Raw genomic sequence first — 25,340 nt, forward strand, 5'->3', positions numbered from 1 at the left:
CCGACAAGAATTTTCGATATCGCAAATGACGTCACAGTATGAACTCGCCTTGATCCAAAATGGCGGCTTACATAGCAAACAGTGTATTTCGAGCTCGGTTTCCTGATTCCTGATACTGACCCCACCATCATTAGCAATTCTAAAGGTTCTCAATATGTTGAAACTGATCAGTGGGATTTTGAAGAAACTATTGGAGACAAAATTGGTGATAGAAACGCTTTCGGGGGAATTGTGGAGCCGTATCATTTTGAGCCTTGTGTGAGCGATTCAGATGAAGATGGTAGTAGTGAAGATGAAACGCCGGTCACATGTTCACTACAGATTGGTAGGTTTTGTGTTTCCGTTCAACTGATGCTCTATCAGGGATTTTGTATTAATTGATAAATCAATTGTAGAAAGAAATTGATCTCCAGAAGAAATGTGACACAGCATGGACATGACACAACACAGCACGTACACGGCACAACGCAGCACAGAGACGACACAGAACGGACATGATATGACACAGCACGGACATGACATGACACGACACAGTACGGACACCGCACGACACAGCACAGAGACAGCATGGACACGGCATGGACATGACATGGCATGACACAGCACAGACACACTCAAACACCACTGACCAAATGGGTGACGAATGCTTTGTTCCACCGTCGCAGGCTGACCCAGTGTAATATATGCTACAGGATCGTTCCATTTAATACTTTCCTGGTACGCCGTTTGTCGGTGGTCTCAATGTGTCACGTTACTTTAGTTTTGTCTGTGCCGTGTCCTTTCCCAGTGGCGGAAGGGGAGTTGTGGGGTGGTGGCGAGGTGAGATCGGTTGCCGGCAGGCCAACACAGGTGTTTGATTCATCGATTAAACACCCGTGTGCAGGTGCTAGTAGCTGGGTCAAGATGGTTTTAAAGTTTCGAGCGGCAGTTGTTTTTTCCGCTTCATCATGGGGGTGGCATCCGCTCTCAATCATGGCGGATAACCACAAGATCTAGCCATCTCTGTTGCTTCACACAAACCGAATATTTTGCAGGCCTGATCCACACTTAGGTGTTTCGGCCAAATATCGCCCAATTTTTGGCAACCCTCGGATCTTTTGGCCATTGGTGTAGCATCAAACCATCTTGGCTTGTATTGCTACAATCACCAAGGAGGCATCAACCCGGCGTGTTTGTTGAAATTTGAAAATTATTCACCGTTTGAGTTTAATTGTACTGTGATGTAACCCGTAGACAAATACAGATATGATGGTCGACTCCCGGGTGTGGCGTTATGGCCAATTGCAAAGATTTTTTTTACTTTTAATCACAAAACTAACTACTTTAATTAAAATCGGAATTTGCAAAACGACACATCTTACCTATTTTGTGCGGTATCAAGGAATAGATTAACATTGAGGTGGTCTGAGCGTTCGAGTCCCCCTGTAAGAGATTGATGTGAAACTTCATACATATGATTGACTAGCCTTATATGAGGAATACAGTTTGAAATTTTATTATTGTTTATCTTCATTGATGCAATTTCACCTTAATGCGCATAAAAATGGTCGTTGAATATCCCAATAATCAATCAATAATAAATCAATGGTATGGTTAATGGCTTCTACTCACCCAACAATTGATGAATGCCCTCAATGTCAGATATGAGATCAGGGCCGTTTCTCGAGACATATCTTGTGCTTTTGATACAGTCTGGCATCCTGCTTTACACTCCAAACTCTCTACCTATGGCACCCAAGGCCAACTTCACACATGGCTTACCGCCGTTCCTCTACTCTCGTAACGGAATCCTTTCATCCAGTCTCCCTGTGAAGGCCCCAAGGCAGTGCTCTGGGCCCAGTCCTATTCCTAATCTTCATCAATGATCTCTCTGACTCTCTGGAAATTCCTCTTTATCTATTTGCTGATGATTCCAACCTCTGCCGTGACGTCACTCATACTTCAGATCAGTCGGCCACAGCCTCTTCCTCTCTTCACACCTTGAAAAAAAAAAAATCACAAGCTGGTCAAACACTTGGAATATTTCTTTCAATCCTGACAAATCTCACACTCTCACTATCTCTCCCAAAGGACCATCTGGCAAACCCTCCTATCTAATTTTATATTTATCAATCATCTTGAGTAAATTCAGTCATTCAAACTCCTGGGTCTCAGTAACAGCCATGATCCTTCTTGGGTAAACCACATTTCAAATTTGGCTTCCAAAGCCAGCCGACGACTTGGCATCCTCTGTCGTACAAAGTCCGTCCTTGGCACACCTGAACTTCTATCACCCTACAAGACCTTCATTCACAGCTTGATGGAGTAGTGCTCTCCCCTATGGGCTGGCTCCCCTGCCTCACATCTTGCTCAGCTTGATGCCATGGAAACCAAGGCCTTCAGGATCATTGGAATCTCCTGCATTGAAGCTTAAAATATTCTAAATTGGAATATTTGGAAGACTTAAAATATTCTGCTAATGTTCTCAACAGAAGACAATTTGCTGCTTTTCCCATACAAGACAACCTTTTGTGATGGAGGATTTCCTCAACCATCTTTTCCTCTTTCTTTTTCTCAATTGATTCCACTTTACCCAAACGTCTCTCTTGCACCTTTCAAGGCCAGAAAGCCTTGATGCCTTCCCATGATCGTAACATTCCAACTTTAACTTGTCTGGGAACTTCCTCGTGTTGGTGAATTTTAATATTTCCTCTCCCGTGCACTGAACTTACAAGATCTGGAAGAGGTACTTTGTACTGACTGCTAAAAAAATTGAATACCTGCCCCTTTAATGTTGGAATAATTTTTTTTGGCCAGAAAAGTTGTTTGCTCTGCAGTCATAATTCCCTTATGCGGCAATGGCCATCTACCTTTCCATCCTTTTCACTCCTGAAACATGTCACTTGTTGAAGTTTACACAAAACATGCTGGGTGCTAATGTTTCTAACAGGGTCAAGTTGTTCCTGAGGGCTCTCACTGGAGGCATCGCTGCTTGCTCACGGAGGCATCTTTCTTCAACTTTTATCCACTTAATTTGCTGAAGGAATGAGTGTCCCGAAAGCCAGGAAAAAATAAACTGGACAAATTATCTAGCTCATTGCAATGCCTTTTCTTCAACCTTTCCCAGCACGTGGTGTACTTGGATGTTGAAAATCGCATGATGAGACTCCCAAAATATTGCATCAGAAGATCCGAGATGTCACTGGAAAATCAAAACATTTCCAAATAAGTCCATATTGGTTTGCGTGGATTTGAACTATGTATAGGTATTAGTGAAGTGTTATATTTATTTATTTATAGTCAATAGATACTGATACCAATTTATTTTCTTTATCAGATTCGTGTACCATGTGATCTGCATAACCTTCCGTTTAGTATTCCATGTGATATTTTATCCGATTGACCTGAAATTTTAAGAATTTGCATATTGGGTCACTGAATTGGTTCACCAATCAAAAGTTAGAAGCCGATTGTTTTGTTTTTTTAGATTAAAAGGTCAAGGGTCAATGTTCGTAATAAAAAATAAAATATCAAATAAAATAGCATAATAAAATCATCAATTTCCATTCGATTGACTTGCAATTTTAAGAATCTGCATATTTTGTCACTGAAACCTATTGCTTATGAGTTCAAAAGGTCAAGGTCACCTAAAATCGTTAATTTCTTTTGTTTTTTGTTTTTTTTTTTAGCTGTTTTTGTCATTTTTAGCATACTGAAGAAGAAGAAGTCTGTATACAAAGCGGACGCAGACGTGCTTTGCATTTTCAGATGCTTTCTAGTTGTCATTTGTTGTTGTAGTGAAAATTCCTTATTAATACATTCACACACAAGCACACACTTTATCGGATATTTTACCATGAATGTTCTGATGAAGGACTAATGCTCAAAACGTCAGCGACACCTCTTTTCCCATACATATATGGGAGTGTACGCTGGATCAGCACATCACTGCGTCCTTGGACGACTCCTTAGCTTGTAGTGCTACGGAATGAGGTGTTTTTACCGTGGCCGGAGTGCAAATCCTGCCTCCAACCTCCTTGAGAGAGGACCCAGTACCCTGGTACTCATTTCGCCGACCTTGGAAGGATGACAGGCTGACTGAACCCCACCTGGTATTAATTCAACAGCTGAACGGGATTTGAACTCAGGACCTTAGGATGCCAAGCCCGCCGCCCTAACCATTAGGCCAACACGAGGTATACACCACCAATGCAGACCAACAAAACTCTTCACATAGCCGTCTATTCTGTTGTGTCTGTTTCATTGCATTTCAAGTCGGAGACGTCTGTCTGTGGTTTTTTATCACATTTAACTTTACCTGTTTCCTGTATGTACTCGTATACCTTGGTTATTCCACCCAAAAACTTCAGCACTATAGCTCATAATCATTCCACAATGTACTCTACATTATCAACTTATTTCTTCATGAATTCATAATAATCATTGAAAGAGGTCCAACCAAGATTTTGGCCAATAAGGAGATGCGCATTGATACTGAGCAGCCACAGTGAACAGTTTCCTTTAATTCCTGATAATACCAACATACCATGTTTGGCTTTCCTTTATTGAATGTACCTCGTAGGCACTGGAGAGTGAAATCGTGTCCTGCCAGTTGCACCAATGGATTGACTTGATGTTTGGTTATAAGCAGCGTGGACCAGAGGCAATACGTGCGCTCAACGTGTTCTACCACCTGACGTACGAGGGTTCCATCAATATGGCTGCCATCCACGACTTGGTGACTCGGGAGGTGGGCATTTTTCCCGCAGATTTTTTGGCTGCCAAGGTTATTTGAACGTGTACCTTTCTGCCGCTTTCTTTTCAATTAGCTTATTTGTAAAATTAAATAGAATATGAATTCTCCACAACAAATGTGTTTGTAAATAATACATGAAAAGCTTGTATAAACAGTTTAAAAGACGCTTTCCCCCGCTTTGTATTGCAGATGGCATCAATGTAATGTGAATTTATTGTGTTGTGCATTTAACGTGACCAGAACTAGCGCATTTAACTCTCGGACAAATTGTGCAGTCAAAGGGATTTTAAATTTGCCGAAAAGAAGATCATTGAGACAAATTGAAAAAGTTTTACTTCTTCATGTTTTGGCATAACCTCTCCATTATAATACGGTCCTTTCGTCTTCTATTTAACGCATATTAAAGTTCCATAATGGAAACCTCTCGTCTACTTCTCAATGAAACCCTGTACCATGCTCCTCTAGTGGAGGTTGGAGTTCCCAAGGCAGCCTCTTGGGCCCAATCCTTTTCCTCGTTTACATTAATGGCTTTTCTCATGCTCTGGAAATCCACTTTCTCTCTTTGCAGAACTGATACACATTATGCCATCAAAATTCACATCCTGCCCACAGGCCTGCAACAGCGGTTTCTCGCTTTGGTCTCCTGTGAAGGATCCGATGCTGGTCTCACACTTGAAACACTTCCTTTACATCCTGTTAGACCTTTTACATCCCTTAGACCTTTTACACCCCTTAGACCTTTTACACACCTTACACTATTGAAGCCCCTTCGACCTTTACACCCTTTAGATCCCTTAGACATTTATTCCACTTCATACCCTTTTAGACATTTTAAGACCCCAGAGACCTTTACACCCTTGAGACCCATCAGACCATATAAATATCTTTTAGATCCCTTAGAAATGTACACCCTTTAGACCACCTCATACCCATTTCGACATTTTAGAGACCTATATGTTTTATTTGACCCTTTAGACACTTTTCAGACCTATAGATTATTTAAAACCCTTTGGACACATTAGACCCCTTTGTTCTTTCAGCCGTAGTAGACCCATTACACCTGTTAGACCACTTTACACCCTTTAGACCCCTTATACCCATTTATACACCTTAAACACTTGAGACCGCTTTATAGGACCCTTGAGACCCTTTAGACCCGTTTGACCTTTTTTGTGCATACGTAGTCGAGGCTCGTGGAAGAGCTAGAACTCGTATAATGAATGGATCAGGACGCAACCGGACAAAGTAAACAGTAGAGAGAGGGGGGGAAAAATACCAACAGCAGAGTTGAAGACCAATATATAGGCAGACTTGTGACAGCAGAGGGTGGAATCATCAGCAAATATATCAAGTGGATTTTCCAGAGAGTCAGAGAGATCATTGATGAAGATTAGGAATAGGACTGGGCCCAGAACACTACCTTGGGGACCTCCAGTCTTGACAGGGAGAGGAGAAGAAATGGGTCTGTTGAGAGCCACGTGTTGAGTGATGGTTGTCAGTAATTCAGCAGTGGAGTTGACCTTGGATTTCATATGCAGAGAGTTTGGAGATCAAGGCGGAATGCCAGACTGTATCAAAAGCTCAAGATTTATCCAGTGAATGACCCTGAACTTATGTCTGACATTGAGGGCCTCTATCCATTGTTGGGTGAGTGGAAGCAACATGTCCAAGGTGGAATATTTGGTGTGAAATTTGGTGTGAAACCAAATTGGTGATCTGAGATGAGGTTGTTGGAGAAAAGGAAATATTTTCATGTCAACTGTGATGATGAATTCCATGACCTTGCTGATGACTGGAAGTAAGCTGATAGGTCTGTAGTTAATGGCATCCCTTGCTCCTCCTTTTTCAATGTAGTGCAGTGATGTTGGTGGATTTCCAAGCAGATGGAAGATGACCTAATGACGGGTGAAAAGGGCAGAGAGAGGATGTGCAAGAGCAGCAGAGCAGATTTTTAAGGACACATGAGCTGATGCCATCTGGTCCAGTAGCAGAGTCAAAGTCAAAGTCAAGGCCTGAGGGCTTAGACCCTTTTTAGACCCTTTAAGAACCCTTTGAACCATTTTAAATCCTTTTAAGATCGTTAAGACATTTTATACCCCTTAGAACATCGAAAATAAAATTAATGCACCATTCGTGTCGCCTCACAAGTTACAATGATGAATCGAAAAATAAATCTACACGAGTTTTAGATGAAGAGCTTATTATTTTCAGTGCAGTCATTGGTTAGTGATCACACGAAGAGGAATACTAACGTTATAATCAGGCTTGTTAATATTTTTGGGGCTGTGCATTAAAATTTACTCCAAATCGTAATCAGTGTTCCAGATTCAACAATCCTGGGACAGATGAAATGCAGGTGTTTTAACCCACAAAGGAGAAGTGCATTTATTTTTGACTTGCCAGGTGTCCACTCATTTGCAGATTTCTGATTGAAAACTGGGAAATGAGTCAATAATGTACTTTATTTTCAGACACAATGTTGAATGAGAGTCATCTGTGGATCCTGACACCAGGAAAATAATAAGCGGAGGGATTTGAGCCTCTTGATTAAGTTAAATTGTAATATTCTTACATTTGCTTGCTTGCTTTTAGTCAGAAAAGAGCAGTTAATTGTTGAATAATCAAAGGCTGCAGACTGGACCGGTATTGTGAAGAAACAAATAACCTGCATTATTACAGTGATGCTCTTTCAGAAGGCCCTTACTGCAATATAATATTGTAAGAAAAGATACAAACAGTATCTATTTTCTTCTAAATAAAATATGTATGAAAAGGTCTGTTCTTCCGACATGATTTTTCTTGTTTGGTTCTTCCTTTTTGGCATTCATAGGCAGTACGGACTCAGGTGCGCAGTTTTGGCCAGACGCCATCACAGCTCTTGGTCGAGCCCCATCCACCACGCAACTCACCAATGCAACTGGTATGTAACCTAATTAGATGGCAATAAGTGCAGATATGTTGGCGAGGTGGGCGTGTGGAGGGGGATGGGGTGGGGATTATGGGTGGGTGTGGGTGTCAAGAATCCTTGATAGGAATTGCCCCAGTGAGTGCGGTGAGAAAAGTGGAACCATTGTTGTGACGTCACTGATACAAGAGTACACCAGGAAGTGACGCCACTTCCCACAAGCTCAGCGGCTGTGTTTTTCTCGTCTAACAGTCTTGTGTTGTCATGTATGTTCGCCTATATGTCCATATGTGTGTGTGGCATCTCCACCAAAAGCTTTAGATCATGTATATAAGTTTGGACTATACCTACCTGCGAGTTTGACAACAATCAATTGAAGAACTTTGGGTTTGTGACATTCGATAGATCGTGGAAGAGTCTCATTATAATGAATTTTCGCACAATAGTCAATGGAATTTAGCTTTGTTTTCCAATTAGGTAACTCTTTAACATGCATGTGGGGTTTATACGGACCCCAAGACAATTTACTTTCATCACCTTTTTCAAACACTTCTCCATCTTTTTTTGTCAACCTAGATTTTGTCATAAGTACAGGGTGACTTGTAAAATGATGACACATTTAAAATTGAAATGTTTGATTGTCTATGTTACAGTGTATTGATCAAATATGATGAACCATATTCTTTGGAGATTTACAGTCGTGGCCAAAAATATTGGCACCCTTGCAATTTTTTCAAATAACAAATAATTTTCTCGAAAAACAAGTTGAAATTGACAAAAGTATTTGGTCTCCACAATTCTTTATTTCACTATTAATATTACAGAACCTTTGTTTTTGATTCAGAATTTAATATATCCTTTTAAATCAGAAAATAAATATAAATGGCATTGACAAAATTATTGACACCCGAGACTTAATATTTGGTGGCACAGCCTTTGTACAAAATAACTGCAGTCAAGCGCTTCCTATAGCTATGAATGAGCTTCCTACACCTCTCGACTGGCAGTTTGGCCCACTCTTCTTGTGCAAACTGCTCCAGTTCTCTCAGATTTGAAGGGTGCCTTCTCCCAACTGCTGTTTTCAAATCTCCCCACAGGTGTTTAATTGGATTTAGATCTGGACTCATTGCTGGCCACTTACGAACAGTCAAGCGTTTCGTCTTGAACTGTTCCTGGGTGCTTTTTGAAGTGTGTTTGGGGTCATTGTCCTTCTGCAAGACCCATGACCTTCGACGGAGATCCAGCTTTCTGACACTGAGTTGAACATTGCGCTCCAAAATGCCTTGGTAACCTCCTGATTTCATGATGCCATGCACACATTCAAGGCACCCAGTGCCAGAGGCAGCACAGCAACCCCAAAACATCACTGAACCTTCTCCGTGTTTGACTGTAGGGAATGTGTTCTTTTCGTTGAAGGCTTCATTTAGTTTTCTGTAAACAAAGAGATGATGTGCTTTACCAAAAAGCTCTAATATGGTCTCATCTGTCCACAGGACATTCTCCCAGAAGGATTTTGGCTTCTTCAGGTGTGTTTTGGAAAACTCCAGTCAGGCTTTCTCAGCAGTGGGGTCCTCCTGGGTCTCCTCCCATAGAACCCCCTTTCATTGAGTTGTCAATGGATGGTGTGAGTTGAAACTGCCGTACCTTGTGCCTGAAGATCAGCTTGAATCTGTTTGGCAGTTGATCGAGGTGCTTTCTCCACCATTCGAATAATCCTTCGCTGCAATCTTCGATCAAGTTTTCTCTTGCGGCCAAGTCCAGGGAGGTTGGCTGCAGTGCCATGGGCCTTAAACCTCCTGATAACATTACATACAGTGGACACAGGAACATCAAGGTCTCTGGAGATGGACTTGTAGCCTTGAGATTGTCCATGTTTGGCTATAATATTGTGTCTGACCTCCTCAGACTATTCTCTGATTTTCTTTCTTTTCTCCATGCTCATTGCGGTACACACAGTGACACAAAACAGCAGAACGAGTCCTTTTCTCTTTTCAAGCTGGTTGAATGAGTGATTTTTATTGCAGGCACCTGCAACTCACCACAGGTGATTTCAATTCCAAAGTAAAGGAGAATTATCTGCTTGAAATCTAATTATTTATAACAACTTCTAAAAGGGGCCAATAATATTGTCTGGGCCATTTTATTTTTTCTGTGTGGAATAACCTATGATTTAGTAATTTCTCAGCTTTTTTTGTTTTGCTCCACTGCAAACCAAAGAAATACATTTGTGGATATGAAAATATTTTTTTATTTCAACATTTTTCTGGAAGAAATGGTGCATTATTTGAAAAAAGTGCAAGGGTGCCAATATTTTTGGCCACGACTGTAGTTCTCATTCGCATGATCAATGTCACCATCCTTTTTCCCCACACACTTCCTTCAAATGAGAGAAAATGGTTCACTCCTCTGCAGCACAAGTCATTGGAGATTAGTTGCACAATTCCACAACTTTGCTCAACACTTCCATGAAAGTCTGTGACCTTTCTGAAAATACTTTGTTTTAAAGACTGAGCTGCTGCATCATTTTTTGGTCCATCCTGTACATACATCTTATTGGGGAGATCGTCATGGTGTCAAACCCCTGAAAGTGAAATCTCTTGTTCCTGAAAAGCACCTGTAGAAGGATTGTACCAGTGGCATTTTTTTTATCCTATGGCAACCACGCATAGCTAATGGAGAAGAACTATCGGAAACTTAATTAACTCCGCCACCAAAAGTGTACGAAGGTTATGTTTTCACCCCTGTTTGTCTGTCTGTCTGTTTGTGAACAGGATATCTCAAAAGGTTATAGCCGAATTCAGATGAAACTAGGTGGACAGGTTGGACATGTGACAAGGACGAAATTATCAGATTTTGGTGAAGATCTGGATCCAGAACTATAATTTTAAAGTGATTCTTCACCATTGAGAGCTAAGGCCAAAACGACAGATAGCGCAATATCTTAAAAAGTTGTGAATGGATTCGGATGAAACTAGGTGGGCAGGTTGGACGTGTGACAAGGACGAAATTATCAGATTTTGGTGAAGATCTGGATCCAGACACTATAATTTTAAAGTGATTCTTCACCATTGAGAGATAAGGCCAAAACGATAGATAGCGCAATATCTTAAAAAGTTGTGAATGGATTCGGATGAAACTAGGTGGATGAGTTGGGTAGGTGACGAGAACAAGCCGATCAGATTTTGGTTTATGTCCGGATGCAGATCCGGCCTATCAGTGAGATACAAAACATAAAGTACTATTCTAGTACATTCAATGCAAAGACAGCTTGTTCTGAAGTAATTTGTTTCAGATGATTCCAAGTGGCAAACATTGTCCATGGAGTCGGCTTGTTTGTTGAGACTTTTACTTCGATAAAGTGTTTTCCTTCTGGTTCTGGTGTGATCCCCTTTCTGGCAGGCCCCGCTGATGTTTAAGGAACTGGGCCTCCAGCAGGAGGTTGTGATGGTCCTCAAGTTCCCTTCAAATTCACCGATCACACACGTGGCTGCAAACACGAGTCCATTGTCAGGCACACCCACCGTCATCACTTTGACCTGCAGCCGCCTTTTCGCTCTCAACAAGTGGAACGGGGTCCCAAGTAAGGCTTCAAAATACGATTTTGTTTTGAATCTTGTTTTTTCATTTGAGGTTGGTTCATGCGCAGTGGAATAGTCGACTTTTAAATTAATTTTACTGCTGCTGCTGTTCATCCTCTTATTTATATCCTCTTTATCATTATTTATTGCTGTTATTGAAATTGTAATTCTTAAGCTTATTGACCCCATACTGAGAGAAATCTGGGAAATTCCATTTAATCGCTACTGCCGTGGTTTCTGTTCAGCAGAATTGTCTGGTATCCGTTCTCGTTTTTGAACAAGTTTTTTTTTGTTTGTTTTTTTTGTTTTTTGTACACAAGATCGAGGCTCGTGAAAGAGCTAACATTAATCACACAGAAAGACAAACCGACACATAAAACATATAACATCGGGGGCGGTAGACAAGATGGGGCGAGATGGGGAGGAACGCAAACACAACATCTGAGAGCAGGGACATCGAGAGATCTGTGGGAGGGAGAGGGCTTTGGGGGGGGGGAGGCATGGGAAGGTGGGGGGGGGGGGGGTGGGTGGGAGAGGTATAAAACATATGGACACTGCCAGGACTTCCAGGAAAGAAGTTGGAATTTCAAACAAGGTGGATCTGGGGTGAATTAGTGGGGGTAGAAAAGATCAAGGTTTTGGATGGGTAAAGATAAAAGATGGTGGTGAACAGCTGTTTTAAAGACCTGGAGGGAGGAGTGGGATTGAAGGGAGTGTGGGAGTTTGTTCCAGAGGCGGGAGAAAAGAGGAATGAAAGAGTGAAGGTGAGCAGAGAGCCGAGATTTCGGCAGTTTAACCATCAGAGGGTTGCTGGCAGATCTTGTGCGACCTGTAGGAATATTTGGGGGACAAAGCACAGAGAGAGCTGGGGGAGCAAGGCCGGAGAGGAGTCGATAGAAGACAGAAAGACCACCTACCTGCCTGCGGTGAGTGAGTGAAATGCCCTCGGAGATAGCTTCATCACGGGAGATTCCAATGATTCTGAAATCTTTGGTTTCAACAGCGTGAAGCCGAGCTAGGTGTGAGGCAGGAGCACCAGCCCAGAGGGGAGAACATACATACATAGTTTTTACATACATAGTTTACATACATAGTTTACATTAAAAACATACATAGTTTTTACATACAAAGATTGTTTGGATCACCATTCCAGATCTACAGCAGTTGACATCAACATATGCTTGATAAAAAATAACGACAGGTACCAAATGTCACTTATACATTTTTAAAAGCACTCAGGAATTATCATTAATTTTTAACTCTCCTTTTGTTGGTAACTTTTATGCAACTCAATCGTTTTGTCCGAGTAAGTCCTGATGCCAGGTGATCCGACTTGCTGAAGGCTGCCATGAGATTTCTGATTTAACAGACACCTTGCAGCTTGCTATTCTCTGCCATATTAAATCTCGGTCCCTGAGCGACACGGAGACTTCATTTCCAGACACTTAATTGGGAAGCTGTCATTTGGCATGAGTGAATTAGCGTTGCTTCTTCTTTTCACCCCCAACGCACAATACAGTAAGTAAAAGCTTTTGTGCCAGATAGGACATGTTACACAGATTGTGCGTGTCTTCCCTCCACCAATCAGGTGCTCTTGAAAAGCCCGGTGCTTCACTGGAGGACACCTACCTGCTGCCAGTTGAGATGGATCCATTAATTGGTAATTCTTTGCATCTCACTCTCAATTGCATAAATTGTGTGATTAGAAGGAAGATGACTCCTGGGACATGTGGGGGATATTTACAGGTAAATTGGCCTCGTGTTTGTGGCCAACACCACCTTACAGTGCTATAAGAAGGCCTGCTTGCTTCTGAATGAGCCATTACTGTGAGGCAGGAGAGAGGCATTATTTTTGTATTTCTTAGCATTTAATACTTTGTTAAGGCAATTAGCCAGTTATCAAAACTTTCTGGGTTCAGATACTGCGCTCCACTTAGCTAATGCTTCCATTTTGTAGTTTATTTGTTGTTTGTTTTCAGAATTACAATACTGGCAGCACCTGCTTAACGCCACAGTCCAACTCAAAATATTGATTTCAACATCCTATCTTTCAATCCTCCCAATACAAGAATATACTTGTAATTACGACATTAAAACATGGGTGGTGGTCCATGCTACCTGTCTGCGTAGATATCTCCTTTTGCAATGCTTTTGTTCCTAGATACATATGAGAGGCTTGGTCGAACCATCATTAGGTTGATTGGTCAGTAAATAACTAAATAATTTACATTACTGAGGGACCTCGGTGAAAAAAACAGCTCTGGATAACTTCAGGCCAGAGTCAGACTTACTAACACCAAGTAAAACCCAACCTTCAAATAAATGGAGTAATTTAATACATGGGGCATGATATAGGCACAATGGGCTATTTAAATAAATAAAGGAGCTTTTGCTGAGTTGTATCATTGTAATTAAATTAATCTTTTGATTCGGCTGGCAGGATAACTCAGAGCTCGCACACGCATTCATGTTTGAGCTGTCTAGTCTGGGTTTGATTCCTGGCACTACTATACACTGTCTGGTGCTTTGCAGGCCTTTTGAAATAAATAATAAATAAAAAAATTGGTATTCTGTCTTTCAGATGTTTTGTAAATTTCACTCTCCCATTTGCACGTATTTGCTTGAGAACATGAGCAATCCCATGGTGGCCTTTGAAAACAGAAGACCATTGTGTGTAAATACCCGCAGGCCAAAATTCTGATCATTGACAGGGAGCAGGAGGGCAGCTGTGCTGCTGGTGCAACGCCCCCTGTAGGTTAAGGCAGGAATTTGGAATTCAGAAATTGGTCCATGGTGCCTGTGATAGCTCGCCTATTCTTCGCGAATGACACCGTGGGATATTTATTTAAAGTCTACCAAATAATGGTGGCAGATGGGTCGCCCATTTAATGTCTTTCTAAGGGACGGTCACACATTGATGCCTCGTCCTGCCTGCGAGACATCAGAATGACAGTGTGTAGCTGGGCCATTTGGGTACCACTACCATTTGGGTCGCGAGGCGAATGCGATTTCAAATTTTGGGTCATAGACAAAACGTTTTATGAACCACTGGTCTAGGCTATCCTGCCTGCCCACAAAGTAACATTGGCATGTATGTTCCACTGTATAGACACTGCAGAGCAGACATGTGGACAGTAAATACACCTTGCATTTTTCAGTAAAGAACACCAGACATTTGTCTCAATCTGTGGCTTTTACATTTCTCAGAAATGGGAATACAGGGGCAGCAGCGGAGGCAGATTCTGGACCCCATGGACTTCAGTGTGCCGACTGGACCCAACAGCTTTGTCGTGACTACGAACAACCGCTACATACTTGCTTGTGGCTTCTGGGATCGGAGCGTGCGAGTGTACAACAGCGACAACGGTTTGACAGCACACTTTCTGCATTCTTCAAAGATTCACTTTAACCTTCTTTAGCCCCATCAGCACCACTCACTGCTGCCCTTTCTCAAACCTGAGCTTTAACCTTTTGACATGGAGTTGGCAGAGGTTTACTCGCAAAGTTGTTGCCATTTAAAGCTTGATCACATGGTCACCCGTTCCCTATGCCCAAGCCTGCGGTGCCAGAATATTTTTTGTCACATGGCCATTAAACACATAAGTAATGGTTTCTCCACTGTTTTCATCAAATTAGGCAAGACGCTATCAGAGCTATCTCAGACTATTTGTATGGGAAGTGGAGCCAGAGCGGTAGTAATTCGACAAACGTTATTATGTTTTAAAGTTGCAAGGTGTGATCATCAAGTCTGTAGCCTGACAAAAAGTCCGTAACTGGCATGGATGAAACGTTTTCTGGATTTTCACACCAGTTAGCTGCATTTTTGTTTTTACAAATAATAATTCGGATAAATATTCACACAAATTATTCCCTTTCAACTGAACTTTTCTTTCAAATGTTTTTTTTTTTGACTGCTCAGGCAGCTGTTGGAAGTATCCTTTTATTCATCCCCTACTGGTTTCACCAGAGGGGACTATAGGTTTGCTCTCTGTCTGTCTGTCCGTCCGTCCGTCTGTCCGTCCCACCTGTGGTTTTCCAGACTATTTTCCCATATCCTTTAACATATTGAATTGTAACTTGGTACATGGACAAGTTTATTATTATTATGACAAGTTACAGAAACCGCGACTTGTTCTGTAGCTTTACATACCTAAAACAATTTGGCCTACTATATATGGCTCACAATTGCCGATTGTTTGGAACAAGAACATCCATTGGGACCAGTAGGGGACATGTATTGCAAAGCAATTCTCCCTCTTGTTGGACTTTCCTTTGCTTCCTTGTTTTCACGACTTTATATAAAGCTTGTCTCGGCCTGCCATTTTTCAGAGAAGTGTCGTTTGTTACCGAATAGTGATGTTCCATCCTGTTTATCATATCTGCCACTCAAGAGGCCTGCTCAGATAACCAGAGGCTATAATATACTGAACGTTTGTTTCCAAAGAGGCCTCCAATGACGGAGCGTGTATACCTTTCTGACTTTTACGCTTAAGCTTCCTGCTCAGTTCGCTCAGAAGAGTAGATGCGACTTCCAGGCGAGGGTGACTACCAGGGTGGTTAAGAACTTCTTGTCATCGGGTTCCCAAGGTTCATCACACATTCCCATGGGGAGTGTTTTCATTGTGACGAATGTGCGACGTGGCCAATCGAGCAGATGCAGGAAACATGGTCGGATCCAGAAATTATTCCATTGTGTTGATGATCTGTATCGCTAAATATAACACCAACCCATTTTATTTTGCCATAACAACAGCCTCTTTTGAAGGTATTGATTGAAACACTTTCACGTATAATGGAACATATTCTGCCAAACTAACTCGCAACTCGTGAGAGCATAATAATCGCATGGGATTAGAGTGAGTAGCTAATAATTCATAAAGAATTGCAAGTAACCATACGTGATGCACATCCTAGAAAGAGCTCATTTGGACATTCAATATATTAACTCCACGCTGTTGTCTCAGATTGTCTGACATTCTGGCTTGGTCAGCTTGGATGTTATTGCTGTACTATAAGCACAGTTGAACAGCCAAATATGGTATTCATCTTAAACCTGAATGCTTTCACTTAAATCTGTATATATACTTAAATACCTAAATCTGTGAACATAACATAATGCCAAATGAGCTAAGTTTTCTTGGAGGGGTGGAAAACATAACGCCGTGTACTTATCTTTCAGGCAAACTAATTCAAGCTGTGTTTGGACATTGGGATGTGGTCACATGTCTGGCACGATCTGAGGAGCGAGGTCGAGATGGAGACTGCATCGTGGTCTCTGGGTCACGTGATGCCACCGTACTCCTGTGGCCATGGAACAACAGACAGAGTGAGCTTGGAGAGAGACATGGTAAGCCAGAAATGGTGGAGCCAAATGTATGGATAGAGTAGCTCAAGCCAAATAAGGCCCTGGTGCAAATATATAAAATGGAATGTTACAAAATGCCTTATTTTAAACCTCAGAGCTGACATTTGTCTGTTTTGCATTGGACACGAATGTCAGAAAAGACTTTTTTGTCATAAGTCAAATCTTGTTAAAAATAGGTAAAATGTATATTTTGGAACTCTTGTGTGATTGTTAAGCTTGTGTATTTATACAAGCGACGAGCCTGTTTAATTTAAGAGTCTGAGAGATGGTCATTTTATCCCTCGAATAATCTTGCAGTTTTACATTGCGGTACCTGATTGGTTGAAGTACTGTTGCATAATGTTGTCTCAAGTGACCTTGATATTGTTTGCCTGAATATTCATCACACATTTTGCTGTTATTTCGACCTAATCTTGTGCAGACGTATTTGGTTCTTCATTGTGATGGATGTTTCCTTAAAGTTGTGCAATTTCCTATTGTTTGAGGCATGGATTGACTATGACTGACACTCTAGCCAAAATGGCAAATTGAAAACGCCAAGTGTGAGTGCCTCATGGATACCCCATCTGCTCATGCCTGAACGAAAAGCGAATCGTGTAATGATTTTGCAAGAAGGATGCTCACCTCCTTTGAAGATGACGAAAAGAATTTCCTCTGGTGGATACTAGCTGGATTTTAATATTGTCACCTTTGTGTGCAAAACCGCTAACTACCGGTCATCCAGCGAATTAAATGAATAGGTTCCGCTCTTAGGCTTAAAATAGGAGACAGCGTAGCTTCCAGTATGTCCGTACATGTGTATATATCTGACCCACCACACACTTACATATATATATATTTTTTTATTAAATTTATTTATTTATTTATTTATATATATATATATATATACGTATATATATATATATATATATGTTACACGTACATGTTACGTATGTTACACGTATGTCTTGTTACATACACGTCAGGTGGGTCGACGACAACCGTTGACTACCTGATGGTGCGTAGGCGAGATAGGGGGCACCTCTGGGACACAAAGGTGATCCCGGGGGAGGAGGCTGTTTCACAGCACCACTTGGTTGTCTGCGACATAAGGGTGAAAGGTGCGAGGAGAGCTCGGCGGGTGAAGTACCAACCGAGAATGAAGGTGTGGAGGTTGAAAAAGGTGACAGTAATGGAGGCATTAAAAGAGAGGCTGAGTAGGGTAGAGGATGATGTGGTTGAGCTTGAAAGTAGTTGGATGTCAATGAAAGCTAGTCTGTTGGGAGCCGTTGGTGAGGTATGTGGATGGACAAAAGGACCACCGAGGCACTCGGAAACATGGTGGTGGGATGATGAAGTTGGAAAGAGGATTGACGAGAAGAGGAAGAAGTTCAAGGAGTGGCAGAAGGCGAAGGGTACGGAGCAGAAAAAGCAGAGCATGAAAGTTATAAGGCAGCCAAGAAGGCTGCAAAGAAAGAGGTAGCAAAGGCGCAGGAGGCATGTAGGAAAATGTTCGGAGAACGCTTGGATTCGGAAAAGGGTCAGAGAGCAGTATTCAGGATTGCAAAGCAGATAGCGAAAGAGAGGTGTGATGTGATGGGGGTGAGTTGCTTGAAGGATGAAGTGGGACAAATCGTTGTGGACCCAGATGGAATTAAAGGAAGATGGAAAAGATATATGGAAATGCTGTTGAATTCAGAGAATGAATGGGATGGCAACATAGAAAGTAACCCAGTTTTAGGACCGGCAGAGAAGATAACTGAGAAGGAAGTTGAGGAAGCGATAAAAGCAATACAACAACACAACACAACATGCATTTTAAAGGCCATTTTCCCTGCTAGAGCGGGGGTTAGCCTTGCGGTCCCCATGACAATCTTCTCCATTTTGCCCTATTTTCTGCATCTCTCCTTGTTAACCCCCTTGCCCGCATTTCTTCTTCCACCATCTTTAGCCAAGTCTTTCTCGGTCTTCCCTGTCTTCTACTTCCTTCGACATTCATTTCCATCACTCTTCTCAACCAGTCACTTTCATCCTTCCTCAACACATGACCAAACTATCTCAACCTGTCCCTCTTCACAGCATCAATCACAGGCTCTATTCCCATCATCTTTCGCAATTCATCGTTTGTCTTCCTCTCTCTCAACGATACTCCGCACATCCGTCGAACCATTCGCATTTCCACCCTTTCCAACCTTCGTTGTTGCTCTACGTTCATTACCCATGTCTCGCTCCCATAAATCATAACACTTTTCACACATGCAGCATACACCTTTCCCTTCAGCTTCAACGACACTCCCCTCATCATCAGCACGCCACTCAATTCCCGAAACTTCTTCCATGCACATCTCACTCGAGCAACCGTTACCGAGTCTGATCCATCTTCTCCATTCAGCATGTCTCCGAGGTAGCAAAATGTTTTCACACCTTCCAGCTTCACGCCGTCTCCAAGATCCAACTCAACATTTCCTCCATCTGCAGCTCCCTCTGTGCACACCTTACATTTGAATGTAGCTGCCACACTGGTTAATGACCATCTCAGACCACTACATTTTTGATGAACCCACTCAGCGCACATTGTACACTGAATGGAGTTCACTCCGACACCCTTCCTACACACAGCACAGGGCCAGTTCCCAGTTCTTTCCACCTCACCACATGCTTTACCACTTGCCATCACCTTCGTCTTTCCGATATTCACCTTCAGACCTTTTGTCTCCATACATTCCTTCCACGTGTTCATCTTTTCCTTCAGTCCATCCATACTTTCCGCAATCAACACCAGATCATCTGCATAAAACAACTCCCACGGTAAACCCTCCTTTACGTTCTGAGCCAGCACCTCCATCACAGCTACAAATAGTAGTGGACTTCGTACCGACCCTGATGCACTCCCACCTTCACCTCAAACTCACCACTGTTCCCGTCCTTCGTCCTTACAGCAGTGCGCGCTCTTTTGTACATTGCCATCACTACTCTGATCAACCATTCCTCCACTCCAAACTTCCTCAATGCCCATGTCAATACTTTGCGTGGAACCCGATCGAATGCTTTCTCCAGATCAACTGTTCATTGCTTTTATCGCTTCCTCAACTTCCTTCTCAGTTATCTTCTCTGCCGGTCCTAAAACTGGGTTACTCTCTATCTTGCCATCCCATTCATTCTCTGTATTCAACAGCATTTCCATATATCTTTTCCATATGCGATAAAAGCAATGAAGAGTCGAAAAGCGGGAGGGCCGACGGGAGTTGTGGGAGATATGTTGAAGGCAGCAGGAAGATGGGGTGTGAAGAGAATGACAGAGATCTGTAATCTGGTGGTGAAAGAAGGCCGCATTCCAGTGAATTGGGAACTGAGTACCCTCGTCCCTCTATACAAGGGGAAAGGTGACCCTCTGGAGTGTGGCTCGTACCGAGCGATAAAGTTATTGGAGCATGGAATGAAGGTATTGGAAAGGGTGTTGGAGAGGAGGATAAGGAAGAAGGTGAAGATCGACGAAATGCAGTTTGGATTTATGCCAGGAAGAGGAACGACAGACGCGCTCTTTATTGTGAGGCAGTTGCAGGAGAAGTACATGGAGAAGAGGAAGAGGTTGTTTCTTGGGTTTGTTGATCTGGAGAAAGCATTCGATAGGGTTCCACGCAAAGTATTGACATGGGCATTGAGGAAGTTAGAAGTGGAGGAATGGTTGATCAGAGCTGTGATGGCAATGTACAAAAGAGCGCGCACAGCTGTAAGGACGAAGGACGGGAACAGTGGTGAGTTTGAGGTGAAGGTGGGAGTGCATCAGGGGTCGGTACTAAGTCCACCACTATTTGTAGCTGTGATGGAGGTGCTGGCTCAGACCGTAAAGGAGGGTTTACCGTGGGAGTTGTTGTATGCAGATGATCTGGTGTTGATTGCGGAAAGTATGGATGGACTGAAGGAAAAGATGTACAAGTGGAAGGAAAGTATGGAGACAAAAGGTGATTATTGGAAAGACGAAGGTGATGGCAAGTGGTAAAGCATGTGGTGAGGTGGAAAGAACTGGGAAGTGGCCATGTGCTGTGTGCAGGAAGGGTGTCGGAGTGAACTCCATTCAATGTACAATGTGCGCTGAGTGGGTTCATCAAAAATGTAGTGGTCTGAGAGGGTCATTAACCAGTGTGGCAGCTACATTCAAATGTAAGGTGTGCACAGAGGGAGCTGCAGATGGAGGAAATGTTGAGTTGGATCTTGAAGACGGCTTGAAGCTGGAAGGTGTGAAAACATTTTGCTATCTCGGAGACATGCTGAATGGAGAAGGTGGATCAGACTCGGCAACGGTTGCTTGAGTGAGATGTGCATGGAAGAAGTTTCGGGAACTGAGTGGCGTGCTGATGAGGAGGGGAGTGTCGTTGAAGCTGAAGGGAAAGGTGTATGCTGCATGTGTGAGAAGTGTTATGATTTGTGGGAGCGAGACATAGGTCATGAATGTAGAGCAGCAACGAAGGCTGGAAAGGGTGGAAATGCTAATGGTTCGGTGGATGTGCAGAGTGTCACTGAGAGAGAGGAAGACAAATGATGAATTGCGAAAGATGATGGGTATAGAGCCTGTGATTGATGCTGTGAAGAGGAACAGGTTGAGATGGTTTGGTCATTTGTTGAGGAAGGATGAAAGTGACTTGTTTAGAAGAGTGATGGAAATGAATGTAGAAGGAAGTAGAGGACGGGGAAGACCGAGAAAGACTTGGCTAAAGACGGTGGAAGAAGACATGCCGGCAAGGGGGTTAACAAGGAGAGATGCAGAAAATAGGGCAAAATGGAGAAGATTGTCTTGGGGACCACAAGGCTAACCCCCATTCTTGAAGGGAAAATGGCCTTAAAATGCATGTTGTTGTTGTTGTATTTAAACAGTATCTACAGATAAAGGTGATCTAATTGAACAAAAAACAATGAAAAATTGACTTTGCAATAATTTATTCAACAAAAAATTGTTGCACAGCATGCACAGCTCATTTCAAATCCCCCCACAATATCTCGATGGGATTTCGATCCGGACTTTGACTTGGCCATTCCAGAACCCTCCATTTCTTTCTTTTCAGCCATTCCTTGGTGGATGTACTGGTATGTTTAGGGTCATTGTCATGTTGCAAGGTCCACCTTCGGTTGAGCTTCAACTTTCCGACAGATGGCCTCACATTATCCTCAAGCACCCTTTGGTACAATGAAGAATTCATAGTGGATTATATGATGGTGAGCTGCCCAGGCCCTGATGCAGCAAAGCTGCCCCAAACCATAATGTTTCCACCACCATGCTTTACAGTTGGTATCAGGTTCTTGTGATCAAATGCTCTCTTTGGTTTTCGCCAAACATGTCTTCTGGTACTGTGGCCAAACAGCTCTACCTTTGACTCATCTGTCCAGAGCACATTGTTCCAGAAGTGCTGGTCTTTGCCTAGGTGTTCATTGGCAAACTTTAGTCTTGCCCTGATGTTCTTTCTGGACAGCAAAGGTTTCCTCCTGGCACACCTCCCATGTAGAACAAATTTGTGCAGCCTCTTTCTCATGGTAGACTCGTGCACTTTGACATCAGCAGCGGCAAGAGCTACCTGTAGGTCCCATGATGACATTCTGGGGTTCTTCGAGACTTATTTCAGCATCTTGCGGTCTGCTCTTGGGCTGAACTTGCTGGGGCGGCCTGGCCTGAACAAGTTGGCAGTTGTTTGGAATCTTCTCCACTTGTAGATGATCTTCCGGACAGTCGAATGATTGATTTCAAATTGTTTGGAGATCTTTTTAAATCCCTTCCCAGACTCGTAGGCATCTATAACCTTCTTTCTGAAGGCCTCAGAGAGCTCTTTTGATCCAGGCATGGTGACGCCACACACTTTAACAACAAAGAACAAACCAAACTAAATGTCTGAGGATTAAATAAGACAGGTTCCTCGAAGATCCTCTCTGACGATGTTCTAATCATTTGCACCTGAGCTGGTGCACCTGATTCTAATTTTAGGTATTTGAAGTAGTGATAAATGTAGGGGTGGACTTACTTTTTCCACATGCGAAATTTTCATTTATGTTTATTTAAATTATACAATGGACTACAAAATGTCAATGTTTCATGATATTTGTTATATTATATCACCTTTATCTATCAATATTGTTGAAATGAAGATCAAATAGCTGTATGTTGAAATATGTTGAAAAAGTCAAAACTTTACACGGGGTGTACTTACTTTTTCACGTGACTGTATACTTTCACCACTGAGGCATTCACCACCTAGACTTTCACCACTGAGTCTTTCACCACTGAAATATATATATTGTTGCGGATCTCACCATCCGCCCCTTTGCCCCTTACCAAGGGGGAATTAATCCCCTTGTCTGCGACTGACTGACGTGAGTCCTGAAGCTGCCCAGCTCCCTCCAGAGAGGCAGGTGAGCAACCTCGTTCGAGACCGCGGACAAGATGTTAATTTGCCGAGCGGACTAGCAGCCGCGGCTCGAACCATTAACAGAAACTAGACCCGATTCTTAGTCGTTGGCCAAATCGTGCCACAGGTATTCAATGGGGAAATCACGAAAACGAAACGGATGTAAAGGAAAGAAGGCAAGGTAGGAAGAACAGGGATTTATTACTAACTATTATGTACAAGACCAAAGAAAGAAATGCAATCAAAGTAATATACAGGAAAATGGAAGGATCAGAAGGACACCGAGCAATTTCTAGCGTAACTATACAGGCTTAACTTATACCCCAGGACAACACGGACGAACAGATGACAGTCAGACTAACACGGGGATTATGACAGGACTGGCAGGAGGTTCGTTCATCTGGCGAGGTTCCGTTCCGACCCACGACTCTCTCTCTCTCTCTCTCTCTGTCGGTAGCCCTGGGATTCTCCTCTCCAGTACCTCGAACCCAGCTCAGCAGCACGCACCCTGCTCTCGTACCAGTTCTCGTACCAGCCAAGTAGCATGTCCTCTCGCAAGTCCTTCCCTTGCGCGATTGTCGCACGCATATATCAAGCGGGGTCGTGACACGCCCTCGGCCGTTTGGGTACCGCCCTCGTGCTCTGTTTTGGTGGCCTTACATGGCAATGCCACAGTCTTGTTACCTTAATTGGGCATGGAGGTGAACAGCCCCGCCCCCCCCCCGTGGCGAGCCACGGGCTTGTAGCCTTACTTGGGCATGGAGGTGAACAGCCCCGCCCCCCCCGTGGTGAGCCACGGGCTTGTAGCCTTACTTGGGCATGGAGGTGAAAAGCCACGCCCCCCGTGGCGAGCCACGGCTTGTCTCTTCTCGGCGACCCCGCCCTTCTTGTCCAAACAGAGCACGGAGCACATATTCACTATGACGGCGAAAGCTGCTTCCAAACCAGGGCCAGTTGAGAGGGCGCGCACCCCACGCTTGTCCAGCGGTTTTGCACAGCGATGGAGAGTTTGGCTGGGAAATGCAATCCTTGAAGGGGACCTATCTTATGTCATTTGGTGCAATGCAGTCAATTAATGGGAAACACAGCCTTAAACTAATACACATAATAAGGAAATAACTATTTAGAAGGGTATATGGTGGCCTACGTGCTTGCGATGGATTAACTAAGGGGACGACCTTTGACCTTTACACTTAACGGAGGTATTTACAAGGATCATTACACTATTTACAGAGGGCGATATTTACAACAATTACGGGATTCTCAAATCCGCAACACTGCACCCTCATCCACCAGGTACGTCCCGGGCCTATAAACTTAGTGTGGCACGTAGGTGTAGTTCCCTCTACAATTAACCTGACCCTGAGTGTGACAGTTTTAAAACACAAATAAGTATGTCCCTCTGCTGCATTGCACTCTACCTAACAGATTCACGCCCACAGGATAACCGAATTGTGGAATGGTTTTCAAACTAAACATGTACGGTGGGGAGCATTATTTACAAGTGACGCTGATTGTATTTACACTGCAACCCAGGACCTGCGATTGTTCTTTTTGGGGGGGGGGGGGGGGGAGACAGCCTGCGCTGCATCGACGCACCAGCACCAATAAAGAGCACCAAAAAGACACCATAAAGCACCAGATTGCACAGTCACCATAGTTCCATAATAATAATAAATAAATAAACTGATGCTGGTCTTCCTCTTTGGCTCCCTCTGCTGGCCGATGTTCTTCCAGATGTTGTCTTTCTTCATGTTCTTCTTGGTTGCGGCCTAGTTGGTGGATATAAAAATGCACAAAACGTGTCCGTTTTTTATTTATGGACCACAGGGGCCGACTAGGAGTGGGCTTGGTGCCACCTCACCGGGTCCGCAAGCAAGATCTTGGGCCATCGTGGCCGGTCCCAGCAGAGGGGCCATGCCCCAACCCGTGGGGTCCATGAGTAGTGCTCAGCCACAGACATGTGGTCCATAAGTGGTGTGTGGATGCAGGCAGCTGGTTGCGGGGATTCGGGCACACAATGGCGGACTCCCGCACGCTCCCCTCAGTGCCCAGAGAGCACGATCCATGGGTCGGCGAAAGAAGGCAGAGACGGCAGATTAGCAAGGGGTAAGGGCACAAGGGTACACATCAAACAAGGCAATGCAGAGTGAGGTGCGTCTGGCGACTCAGCGGAGAAAAGCTCATCCCTACCGTACGTCACCCCCCCTGTTACCTACTCTACCCTTGCCCTTACCCCATATGTACACAAAAATTCTACACCCTTACCAATTCGTCACTACTGTCTCGTCTTCCCCATATTTCCCCTAATACCAAATTCGTCACAATCCCATTAATCCAAAATTTGCCATCACCAATTCATCATCAATCCTCATAAGGAGGGAGA

The 25,340-nt window shown here is 43.3% G+C and overlaps 1 protein-coding gene across 2 annotated transcripts in view; it reads left to right on the forward strand.

Moving 5' to 3' along the window:
- Nucleotides 1-25,340, forward strand: part of LOC137425478 (lipopolysaccharide-responsive and beige-like anchor protein) — a 722,436-nt gene that overhangs the window by 660,919 nt on the left and 36,177 nt on the right. For both annotated transcript variants that reach the window (XM_068113965.2, XM_068113966.2), the window contains exons 47-52: nt 4,562-4,729; nt 7,566-7,655; nt 11,040-11,220; nt 12,807-12,878; nt 14,426-14,584; nt 16,398-16,565. In XM_068113965.2, the coding sequence (XP_067970066.2) occupies nt 4,562-4,729; nt 7,566-7,655; nt 11,040-11,220; nt 12,807-12,878; nt 14,426-14,584; nt 16,398-16,565 (838 nt within the window). The remainder of the gene's footprint in view (nt 1-4,561; nt 4,730-7,565; nt 7,656-11,039; nt 11,221-12,806; nt 12,879-14,425; nt 14,585-16,397; nt 16,566-25,340) is intronic.

The sequence above is a fragment of the Myxine glutinosa genome, chromosome 4, assembly GCF_964187855.1.
Source record: "Myxine glutinosa chromosome 4, kmMyxGlut1.1, whole genome shotgun sequence".
Classification (NCBI taxonomy): domain Eukaryota; kingdom Metazoa; phylum Chordata; class Myxini; order Myxiniformes; family Myxinidae; genus Myxine; species Myxine glutinosa.